Source organism: Ctenopharyngodon idella, chromosome 3 (genome assembly GCF_019924925.1).
Source record: "Ctenopharyngodon idella isolate HZGC_01 chromosome 3, HZGC01, whole genome shotgun sequence".
Taxonomy (NCBI): Eukaryota; Metazoa; Chordata; class Actinopteri; order Cypriniformes; family Xenocyprididae; genus Ctenopharyngodon; species Ctenopharyngodon idella.
Window position 1 is genome coordinate 13,806,946 of NC_067222.1, and position 12,199 is coordinate 13,819,144.

The window sequence follows — 12,199 nt, forward strand, 5'->3', positions numbered from 1 at the left end:
AGCTTTATTTGCAAACTACAATTCCTGTTCATCAATAAGGTGAGAATCAGACCCGTTACAAACCCAAATACACTCGAATTAATTACATGAATTGATAAGTGTACTACGCACTCGGGCACGGTTCAGAGCGCCTAGTGTGAGTACACCCTTAGATTCATGATGCAATTTGTTGAGGCTCCAGTTGATCTTTGCCAATGTTGTCTTGATGAGAGAGAACCAGTTGGAGTCAGAGGATCTTTGGTGAATGGAAAGACAGACCTTTGTTGGGAGAGTGACCCATTAAATATAATAAATAATAAGTGTGTGTCTGACTGGTCCAGATACTACACGTTCAGTGTAAAAGCGCCTTAAGGCTGTGGCTAGAAGTCAGTTGTAGTTCTTTTGTTTCTATTTGTCTCTTCTCTTTTCCTGTTCTTGTTTATCTGTCCTTCAGTGATTCTGCTTGTTAACAGCAGGTGTTCATCAGTGTCTGAATTAACTCACTTCTTTTCATTCAATCTGTCAAGTGGACAATATTAGTAAACTACTGTAGGGAATAGTGAATGAGGGTGTAGAGTGTGATTTGGAACACAGCCTCTTGTCGACTTTGAGCGCTGCTAATTCACAGTATATTCGAAAATATGTGTCGAAAATGACAAATATCATCCAGAATGCATTATTTTCTATGGTATATTACTGTTTTAATGGAAAATGGTGTTACTGTCAGAATTTGGTAATTTTTTTACAGTAAGGTTTTACAGTGTAGATTAAAGAGTCTTTAATAAAGACGCATCTCTTTAGCCAAGCATTCACATAATGCATCTTATATCCTTGTACTCCAGTTATATCAGATCAAATGCACATGATTATCTTTGCTTAATGTTATTGTAATGATGGGTCGGCAGAGCGGGGATCCATTTGCAAGCTTTATTAAGAACAGTATTTACACAGGTAGACAGGGGCAGAGGCAGGAACATAAACAAGGACAGGCAATGGTCGAGGCAGGCGGCAGACAAACAGAATCAGGGTACAGGCAAGGATCAGGGCAGGCAGCAAACAATCACAGTCCAGGAAACAGGCAAAGATCAGGGCAGGCAGCAGAGAATCACAAAGAATAAACAATCCAACCGGAAACCAGGAAACAGTCCACAAGAAAACGCTTAGAAATGATCACAACAGCAAATCAAGACTTCGCAATGAGGTGGTGTGTGTGTGAGTCCTTTATAGTCCAGGTAGTGTGCTAAGCTGTATGTGGCAGCTGGTGATTGGTGTGGAGTGTGCATGTGATTGGCAAGGAGGATTATGGGAAATGGAGTCCAGGAACTGACAGGAACAGACAGTGATCGTGAAAGTTATGAACAGCAGCTACATTAATTATTTTCCATTTGCTTTTGTTTTATCTTGGGATGCACATCCCAATGGCGTCATTACAACACAAATAAGAAACAATCCCCAAGGATTTGATCACCACTCTAATGTTTCTCAGCTGGAGGATTTATTTATTCATTTAAAAAGGTGTCACTAATGTGAAATACTAAAAATATTCTACACAGGGGAAAAAAATTACAGAGAAAATTCAGTAAAATTTAACAACCATTTTCAAAAAATTTTTACACAAGGTTAAATTCTCCTAAAATACAGATATTCACTCATACTTTTGCGCTGTTTAACTGATTGTTACTGAAGAAAAAAAAAAGAAAAAAAAAGAAAAAAAAAACAGTAAATGAATTCTCTTTCAATAACTGCAGTGTTAAAAACACTTGTTTGTTGTTACAGAATGAGATTAACAGAGAAACAGATCAGCTGAAGTTAATTGTTTATGTTTGAATGGGTGTCTAAGTTATTCACTGATTTTTGTTTGTTTGTTTGTTTTATAACTTCATTAAAGGTTGAGATGTTACTGAACTGTAAATAATTCTGTTATGGCAGAAAGATCACTGTAATGCATCAGTACTTTGATACAGTGAAGAGAAAATACACCCTCTTTTGTGCAAGATGAGCAATTGAGACACACTTCATCAACACTCATCATACAAACCATGCTTAATTTGCTCAAGATAAGGATTTATTAAGTCCACGTTATACAAACAAGAAACTTCTCTTCTTACCACAGGTCGAGAGCTGTCTTAGTAGAGAGTTTCTTAGAAATTAGACTCTATAAAATAGCATTTTTGTTTAGAACGTTTAGGAAGAAAATGAGAGATATAGTTCCAGGTTTTTACAATCACAATTCAACAGATGAAATAATCAATATACATACAATATAGTATATACTTAACATGGCAATCTTAAAATTCTCATTAAATCTTTTAGATAACTAAATTATAAATGAGTGTATGACGATCTGGCCTTTGTTGTTTAATCAGATTAACTACGGCCCTTATTTTCCTTTTGCTATTGCTATTCCTACTACTGCTGCTACTCCTACTCCTGCTACTGCTACTGCTGCTCCTCCTATTGCTGTTAGTGCGGTTTGCCCATAGTCCCACAGTTTTTGTTTTAAAGCCTCTTGTTCAATCTTTCTCTGGGCTTTTTTAAATATCTCATTAGTGTAGTGCTGTCCTCCATTGATCCTCACTATTTTATCAATCTTCTGCAGCAGTTTTGTGACCTGAGAGCGATTACTCATGTCTTCATTGTTGAAAGAGTGAAATCTGCCACCGCACTCATCAACAAGAGCCTTGAGATCATTACTTTCATTGATGTATTCTTCTAATGAAATCCCCTTCAGATAATCAGCGTGAGTGAACAGAATGATGGTGTGATGAGAAGCTTCTTCTCCAAAGTTTTCCTGAATCCATTTCACTGTTTTCTTCTCTTCTTCTGTGAATCTCACACCCAGTCTGATGAGCAGCAGAAACACATGAGGGCCAGGAGCAGACATGTAGATGCACTTCTCGATCTCTTTCTTCAGCTCTTCTTCACTTAATGATGTGTCATATAGTCCTGGAGTGTCGATCACTGAGATGATTTTATCCTCCACTGTTGTCACGTGTCTTTGACAGTGTCTAGTAACAGACTTAGAGGAAACACCATGTTTAAACTCAAAGTTGCCGATGATGGTGTTTCCTGTTGAACTCTTTCCTGATCCAGTTTTACCCAACAGCACAATCCTCTGATCTGCAAAAGAGAGAGGAATTTAAAATGTTATTTACACTTGTAATAATAATTCAGCACTTTGTCTTTGTTCAATTATTAATTAATCATTAAGATACTGATACTGTGAGTTGATTGCTGCTAAACGGGGCGCGTCTTGACGCACTTCACGCGAAGGACTTGAAACACCCGCACCCGCAAAGCGATGTTAACGGGACAGACATCACATTATAAAATGCGGTTATATTTTTTTCCGGCATCACCGGGGCCCTCCCTCAGTCCGGGTCCCTGGGCTTAATCCCAGGTAAGCCTGTGCATTAATGCGGCCCAGTATGGAGGCAAAGAATCTTTTAGAACTTTTCTAGAAACCACTTTTAATATTAGCTGACCTCATACAGTATATCCAGGTTTTTAAAAACAATGGGAACCCAGGTTCTTCGATGGGGAAAAAGTTGTTAAGGGGGTACATTAAAATAATGTTAATTAACAACTTTAAATATCTACACAAAGGCCATAGCATTGACATTAGACACATATTGTATGTATGTATACTTTATTTGCTTCCATTTTACAATTTATTTGCTTCCATTTTAGAACACTGATTATTATTTAAATAATATTTGTATTGTATTACAGTGATGATAAAAGAGAACTGAAATCGAATGCATTTCTGATTTGTTTATATATTTATGTCTGCTGCATGATACAGTTTGCTTACTCATGACACTAGCTTTAATTATGCAACTTTGCTGCATAATGAATCGATAAAAGCGAATGGATATAAACTAATGCAAATAGATGATAACAATCATGACATTAAATCATGGGTCGAACTTGAGTGTGTTTTTGTCACATTGTTTTAAAGATCAAAGTGCAGGATAAAAAAGTAATTTTCTCCTTAAAAATCAATTGATTCTGAACTGCCGAAACGAGTCGTCAGCAATTCCCGTCTCACTTCCTGTTACAAACCTACATAACAATGTAAAAATTTGCATAATGGTAGCCGATGGTTTTCATTGGTTGCTCACAACATCTATTTTGACCCGCCTTCAAACACTGTTGTAGCTGAGACTGGAAGAGTTTGGTTTGTGTTGTTGAGATGTTGAAAAGATTTTTTTTCCTGTTTTTTTTTTTTTTTTTTTTACAGTGCGAAAGCAAATCCACTTTGCATGCACTTCCAAAAGACGAGGTCTCGCGCTGGAATTGATACGGTAAAACTGATGCCATTGTTACTGTTCGAATCACTAGCTGTGTCTTATTTCACAGGCTGCGTCCTCTGGAGGTCACATTTGAAGGCTGCATACATCTGCAAATGAGCTGGCCTCAATGATGCAGCCTTCGAATGCGACCTCCGGAGGATGCAGCCTTCGAAATGAGACACAGCTATCATGTATCAAGTGCTAAGGAAGCCTCCGGAAATTCAGATATGGTCATTTGTTTGGTTTCCGACATGTGATGTAAGTGGTAGACCAGTCACAACAGACTGGGCCATCTGACCAATCGGAGCAGAGGAGACTCTCGGAAAGGAGGGGTTTAGAGAGACTGACCCTGCATCCCAATGTGCCTGCTATCCACCTTAATGATTGGCCTGTTGAACTCACCTGACGTAGCTACTCACTTTGAATTCCTAACAATAGATGAGTTGATGTCATAATAACATCTAGAGAATATGAAACATATGAGCTTTTTAAACTTTACCAGTCACAAATACATGTGTAGAACATTCTTTTTCAAAGCTGTCAAAAAAACAACAACAACAAAATAGCAATGGCAGAAGAAAGAATTATTCTGACACGCATGTCAATCGAAAGTGTCGTAGTGAGGGAGTAGAACTTTTCCGACGTCATTAGGGATTTTGTGTCCTGAAAAAGCTTAAGCAAACCTTTGTAAGTTAGCCCCCATGATCTGATTACATTTTCAGCACGATAAAAAAGCATTCAGAAAGGAACATTTTTGTATATTTTCAAATGAAATGTAGTTCTAAGTACTGTAAGTAGCCTGTACAAATAGTTCAGACTATGTGCCAATATGTAGTTCATGCAGTGATATTTATATTTTATAACAGACCTATAGGTTCAGATGTTTTGTTAATGGCATTTATTCATGCAAAATAAAAGGCTGATAACTTGCACTTTGTGATTAAGAAGATTGAGTCAATGCAGGTTATAGTTCTTTTGGATGAAGTGCCCCCTCAAGAGGTAAAGCCCAGGGGCCCCTTGTAGTCCTAATGCGGCCCTGACTCCATATCATGTTTTTTGTTTGCCTCCACTTTATGCAACCAAGCCATAGATTATCACTTACCTATATATATATTTTACCTTTTTTTTTTTTTTTTTTTTACATGAAAATCTCTCAGAATTTTAACAAAAAAAAAACAAAAAAAAATGAAGCCACAAATGGCTAAATATTTACCCAATTTTAAGTGCAAACTTTCTTTAGCAATCTCCTGTATCAGTCCTTGCATCTCTTCTTGGTCTGCAGCATCCTTCTCTCTCAAAACTATCAGAAAGAGATAGCAGTCAGAATGAGATTTATTTATTAAGTCTGCTTACACACACAATGAATTTGTCTTGGTGAAATTTTAATTACACACACATCAGTAAACAAGCTTTACAATATTTCACTGATGGATGAAAAGTGTTATTTAGTGCTGATTTTACAGATTTTATATGGATTTCTGAAGGGAAAAGAGCGACCTGATTGTCAGAATCATAATGAATATGTCAGATGTTAGGCCTACTTCAAATTTCATTTTTAAATTCAAGGCCTGATATTTTTCTGTGTTGTTTTTTGAGACTATTTACAGCGATATAACAAAAACACTACACGCAGTACTTCTGCATCACAAAAAAATCAGTAAATTTTAATGTTAATTCAACCTGCGTGTGTATCCGTCCGTGGGGCTCTCAGTTCATAAACGCCCCTTGAAATGCATAATTCATTAATAAATCATTCCTTAATAGGAAGAGCTTTGATTCTGATATATCATAGAAACGTTTAACATGTTAATATACATATTTTGTTGTTCATAAAACCTTACCTGCACTCTTCGCCATTTTCTGTTCACCAGCAACAAAACCGAAAGTATAAAAGTGAGTCACGAAAAAACGAGCACGAAACTCGCCTGCGCCCCCCAGTGGAAGCTATAAATTAGTTATAGATTCATGATTTCCTCAGCAGACAAATGTCAAAGTGCTAACAAAATAGATATTTAAAAATAATATTGAAAATAGTTCTGACATGATTATTTATTTCTAATAATATTAATAGCCTATTAATATTATTATTTTTTTCATTCGCTTTGGTAGTCTACTATTTTCACAAGGTGTACATTTTCAGAACTGATCACACTTGTAACACAGCTAGTCATTCTTTCAAATCCTGATCGCATGCTTTCATTACAGTTATACACATTTTCAGTCCACATAATCAGTGATTCAAACACAAGATCATTGTGATATGAGAACATTTGGTGTAATCACTGAAACACAATGTCTTCTTTCAGTTTAGTAGGCTACTTTTAACTATCAGTTCATTCATTAGCAAACAATGAAAGATACATGTTTCAAATCACACTTGTTGCTAAAATAATTACAGCAACACAGGCAATATGTTAGAAAATGCACTTACATTGCTAGAGGTGGGTAGTAACGAAGTACATCTACTTCGTTACATTTACTTGAGTACTTTTTGGGAAAATTTGTACTTTTAAGAGTAGATTTAAATGTGGGTACTTTTACTTTAACTTGAGTACATTTCTAATGAAAAATCTGTACTTTTAATTCGCTACGTTGGGTGATGTTCCTCTCGTTACTTTATTTTAATGCAATGGTCAGAACAGTGCAAATGCAACAAAACTCAGGTCAAACATGCATAAAAACACCTTTTACAAATGTATTGCAAAAGTTTTATTGAAAGTAAAATCTATCAAATGCAATTAACTAATCATCTAAAAGAAATAGAAAATAAGTATAGTCAATAGTCAGTTCTTGTGTGTTTTATTTATCATCCAAGTTTTCGATTGAGTTAACCATAAAGTTATTTATTTAAATGAGACAACGAGGGGTGACTGAATACTTTGTGAGAATTTTGTCCTATTGATATGCCCACCAGCCACTGCAAGTAAAATGGGGTTGCTGTTCAGCACATAAAAATGAACTACTATTATGATTTCAGACTGTGGTGATGTGGTTTCTCCACTGCGTGGATCTTCATGTGTATCTTCAGGTGACTTTTAAAAGAGAAACTCTTTCCGCACTGATCACACGTGTGCAGCTTCTCTCTGCTGTGGATCCTCTCATGTATTTTCAGATCTGCTGACCGACTGAATCTCTTGTCACAGTGTGAACACTTGTAAGGTTTTTCTCCAGTGTGAATACTCTGGTGCAGTTTTAAATCACTCCCTGTAGTAAAATAAGAGAAATACAACAGTAAATCTGAATGTAAATGTGCAGAAGTGCTTGAATCTCTCTAACATGAATGTTGTTCAGCATCATGAATGAATGAAGAATAAACAGTATCTTCAGTGTGTTTCATTCTGCAGGGTTCTGGATCACTCATGTTCTCATTGTCCTCTTTAATAAACTCAGTCTTTGCAGATTTCAGCTCTTCCTGATGCTCTGATGCTCGTCTGATGGGAATATTCCAGCATTTATTGGAGAACTGCTGTGGGAGGAGCTTCACTGATGATGTGAGTGATGTGGGAGGAGCTTCACTGATGATGTGCCTGATGTAGGATAAAGACAGAAATAAATATACATATCTGTAGCCAACAAATCCCCTCAGTCTGTTGACAGCAATGAAATGAGCTTTAAGTGTCAATTTACAGCAGATCTGAAGACATCAGCATAATAAATGAGGTGAAAACAGGAACTATTGACATGAAATAAAGAGTGTTTTCAGCAGTTTCTCTGTTAATATTGATGATCCTCAGACTATCAACACTCATTCAACAAGACATTCAGATCATCTCACTTTATTCTGAGTGTTTGCTAGAATGTACATTTCCTGAAGAAAATGTGAATGGTCCTTGCAGTGGCAAAACTCGGCACTCGGTTGCTGGGGTGGTTTCTAGGGTGTTGTAGGTAGTTGCTAAGGTACTTGGGGTGGTTGCTAGGCAGTTGCTAGGGTGTTGTGGATAGTTGCTAGGCGGTTTCTATGGTAACCTGGGTGGTTGCTAGGCAGTTGATAAAGTACTTGGGGTGGTTGCTAAGGTGTTGCTAGGCAGTTGATAGGGTGTTCTGGATGGTTGCTAGGCGGTTGATATGGTAACCTGGGTGGTTGCTAGGGTGTTGCTAAGGTACTTGAGGTGGTTGCTAAGGTGTTGCTAGGCGGTTGCTAGGCAGTTGCTATGGTAACCTGGGTGGTTGCTAGGCAGTTGCTATGGTAACCTGGGTGGTTGCTAGGGTGTTGCTAGGCGGTTGCTAGGGTGTTCTGGGTCGTTGCTAGGCAGTTGCTATGGTAACCTGGGTGGTTGCTAGGGTGTTGCTAGGCAGTTGCTAAGGTACTTGGGGTGGTTGCTAAGGTGTTGCTAGGCGGTTGTTAGGGTGGTCTGGGTGGTTGCTAGGCTGTTGCTATGGTAACCTGGGTGGTGTTTCATTGTAGTTTATTTACATTTTATGGGGTCAGTGTTTGGAGATGGAGACAAATAATCTAGGTGAGGAGCTTCAATTAAGCATGCAAATGAAGTATTGAGGTACAGTTACCTGTCCCAGTCCTGATCCAGTCTGTATAACCATTCAAAGAATGGGACAGGGGCTCCACCAGCCATTAAAGACAAAAGGTGAGAGTCTCTGTAATCTGGCTCATTTGACTTACAGTGAAGAGAGCAGAAACCTCATGATAGAGACTTGACTCATTCATCTGATATCATCATCTTTACCTTAATTAGGGGATCAAGTGCGCTTGCCACTTCCAGTAGTGACATCTACACTTGCAGCTCATGTTGAACCTGACATACTCCGAAAATGCTTCAGTGTTCAGTGATTTAGCTTTAGATTTAACTTCTTTGGACCTGAAGAAGTGCCTTGGAATCCTTTCTATAATATGTTTGAACCCCAACCAAAGAGGGCCTTCTGGGATTATTTCACAAGGTCTGTTTAGCAAGTTACGTTCCAAGATGCTTTGTACTGAAAATGTAATTAAACTGTTTTCTTTCATTTCAGACCTGATGGAAGAGAGCGAGGAGAGTGAAGAACTGAGTGAAGTGGAGGAGAAACATCTTGTCAAACCTGGAGAAAAACCTTTGAGTCGCTCAAAGACTAAAAATACATTTTTAAAGAAAAAAAGACCAAAGAAATCTACAACCTGCACTCAGTGTGGAAAGAGTTTCACAGACAAACAATATCTTAAGATTCACATGAGAGTTCATACTGGAGAGAAGCCGTTCACATGTGATCAGTGCGGGAAGAGATTCACAAATAAATCTAATCTACTGATTCACATGAATATCCACACCGGAGAGAAGCCGTTCACATGTGATCAGTGTGAGAAAACATTTCTTATGGCATCAGTCCTGAAGACACACTTGACAGTTCATACGAAAGAGAAGCCACATTCATGTTCTGTGTGTGGAAAGAGTTTTTCACAGCTGTCATATTTACATAAACATCAGAAAATACACACTGGTGTGAGAGAGTACATGTGCTTTGAGTGTGAGAAAACTTTTACTACAGCTGACCATTTAAAGCAGCACCAGAGAATTCACACTGGAGAACAACCTTACAAGTGTTCACACTGTGACAAGAGATTCAGTCAATCATCACATCTGAAAACACATGAGAGGATCCACAGCAGAGAGAAGCTGAAGCTACACACAAGGATTGATGCAGTGGAGAAACCACATCACCACAGTCTGAAATCACGGTAAGCAGTTCTTCTTTATGTGCTGAGAAACAAAGTGAGAGTGACATGTAGCCAAGTATGGTGTCCAACACTCAGAATTTGCTCTGCATCTCCCGTCCAAGTTCACAGGATGCATGAAGAAAATTTATATTTTATTCAGAATTATTGCTCTTCATCTGCTTGAGGTTCTCACTCTGTAAAGTTGAACAGAGACTCACTCACTCTCAGGACAAGCATTTAACCAATATGGAAATACTCACATGACTTTCTAACATTTACAGATCAGGAAATAACCCTTAAATGTAAGATATGCAATGGGAAAAACACATCACAAGTCAGAGAAAACAACACATGCTCAGTGTTCAGGGCAAAATGTGTTAAAAAGAAATCTGAAATATTGATTATTCATCTGACATTGTGTCTGTTGCAAATATAGTTTGTCTTTGGCAGAACTACCGGAAAGCATCTCCAGTGCATGTGGCGCCCTCTTTTGTACAGACATGAATTTGCTTTTCCTTCAGTCCAGTACATATTTGTTTGATGTTAGGACCATCATTGAGGTTTTTTTCCATAATTTAGAGGCCAGTCAGCTTGTGTCCTGTTGGAAACTATGTGATATCTTACAGATTACATGTCAAGCCTGCTCCATCTAGAGTTTCATGACCAAACTAGTGATTTATAACACAAATCATCTTCATGACATTTAAAATAGATCATAATCGTGACACAGAAGTTGTCGACCAGATCTGATGGGATTAAAATGACTATTGAACACATCATGATCTTGACTTTGAGCTTCATTTGAAATCTCACATGATTTAATGTTTCTTTTAGACCTGATGGACATGAACAAGAAAGGAAAAACAGAAGCTAAAAAAAATCTGTCTCCTGCCCTCAGTGTAAAAAACACTTCACATGTAAATCAAGGCTGAAGATTCACATGAGATTCACACTGGGAAGAAGCGGATGAGTGAAATCACATCTGCCTTCTCATTCTGAAGAAACACCATTTAACTGTGATCAGTGCGGGAAACGGTTTCATTGAGCATCAGTCCTGAAGAAACACCTGAAGATTCACACAAAGGAGAAGATTCATTCATAATATTACAGCAGAAAAGACACGGCGCTATATGTTGAAACCTTGGAAACACATGAAAGGATTCACACCGGAGAGAAACACATCAGATTTTGATCAATGCTGTAGTCTACGGTCTCGATCACTGTAGATCATCTTCAGATCCAGCAGTGACACCAAACGTGACACGATAAAGCATATCTTCCATAAAAATCTGTCCTAATCAGCTGCAACGAGAGACACGACAAAGAAACATCATCCACAGTTGTCAAAGTTCATCTTCAGGAGTTTGTGTTAATGTTCGTAATGAATCTCCATCACTCAGTTCTCTTTCATGAAGGAAAGCAGAAGTTTTTTAAATGAACTCAATGTTCTTGTGCTCTCACAGTTCAGGAGCTGAAGAAGAGACATAACGCTTTAAGAGAAACATGAATCTGATATTAATTTTAACTCATTGTTTTTCATCAGAACATCTAGTTTCTCTTCCACTTCTACTCTTCCATGCAAATGCAAGATATTCTTTCATGTATCTTTGAAACTGGACTCTTTGCTTCTCTTCTTCTCTTGAGATGCTTTGGCTTTTATAAGTCAGTAAAGAGAGAGATCTGTCTCATTTGGTGTCACTTGTACTTAAAGTTTGTATTTGCTTTGTGGGATTACAAATTTAAGAATCTGTTTAAGATCTGCTGATCCTACATCCTGACATAACATCTCATGAAATACTAAGGTGAAGTATATTGTATTTAGCATTTTAAGATAAAGATGATGACATCAGATGAATGATTCTGTTAAGAAAAGTTTCCAGCAAGAGTTTTCTGCCAGTTCCTGTTCTTTTTATTGTATGTCTAATGAGTCCAATTACTGAGATTCTCACCTTTTGTCTTTAATAGCTCTTGGAGCCCCTGTCCCATTTATTGAATAGTTAATGCTGATTGGATTAGGACTTGCGACACTCTAGAGTCTGGGGCGGGTTCCTATACCTGAATACTTAATTTGCATGCTTTGTTTAAGGTCATCAGCCAGGTGCTTTGTCTCTATTTCTAAGCACTGCCCCCTAAAATGTATATAAACTACAATGTACAGTTCTCGATAAAGAGGAACTTCTGCTTGAAAGATATCCCAACGTCTCCTGGTCTCTGCTTCGACGAGGAAAAAGGTTCCTACAGTTTCAATAATGACTGATTAAACTTATTAGTCATTTTATCA

The 12,199-nt window shown here is 37.7% G+C and overlaps 2 protein-coding genes across 3 annotated transcripts; one reads left to right on the forward strand and one right to left on the reverse strand.

Annotated features, from left to right (window-relative positions):
* Nucleotides 1-892: 892 nt before the first annotated feature.
* LOC127510014 (GTPase IMAP family member 7-like) lies at nt 893-6,193 on the reverse strand. Of its 2 annotated transcripts, none has more exons than XM_051889496.1 (3): nt 6,116-6,193; nt 5,488-5,574; nt 893-3,102 (listed from the first exon to the last, which is right to left on the reverse strand). In XM_051889496.1, the coding sequence occupies exons 1-3, from the start codon at nt 6,129-6,131 to the stop codon at nt 2,360-2,362; spliced, it is 846 nt and encodes a 281-aa protein (XP_051745456.1). In that variant the 5' UTR covers nt 6,132-6,193; the 3' UTR covers nt 893-2,359. The 2 variants fall into 2 exon arrangements, with proteins under 2 accessions (XP_051745456.1, XP_051745457.1); XM_051889497.1 differs by having other exon boundaries at nt 893-3,099; nt 6,116-6,191.
* A 3,051-nt stretch (nt 6,194-9,244) lies between these two features.
* On the forward strand, nt 9,245-9,943 carry LOC127510232 (gastrula zinc finger protein XlCGF49.1-like). Its single transcript, XM_051889809.1, has one exon. It carries the CDS (start codon nt 9,245-9,247, stop codon nt 9,941-9,943), a length of 699 nt encoding a protein of 232 aa, XP_051745769.1.
* The last annotated feature ends 2,256 nt before the right edge of the window (nt 9,944-12,199 follow it).

Coding starts and splice junctions, on each gene's coding strand:
- LOC127510232 (XM_051889809.1), top strand. CDS start 9,245: ATGGAAGAGAGCGAGGAGAGTGAAGAACTGAGTGAAGTGGAGGAGAAA.
- LOC127510014 (XM_051889496.1), bottom strand. Junction 3,103..5,487: donor AAGTTTGCACTTAAAATTGG/GTAAATATTTAG, acceptor CTCTCTCTTTTG/CAGATCAGAGGATTGTGCTG.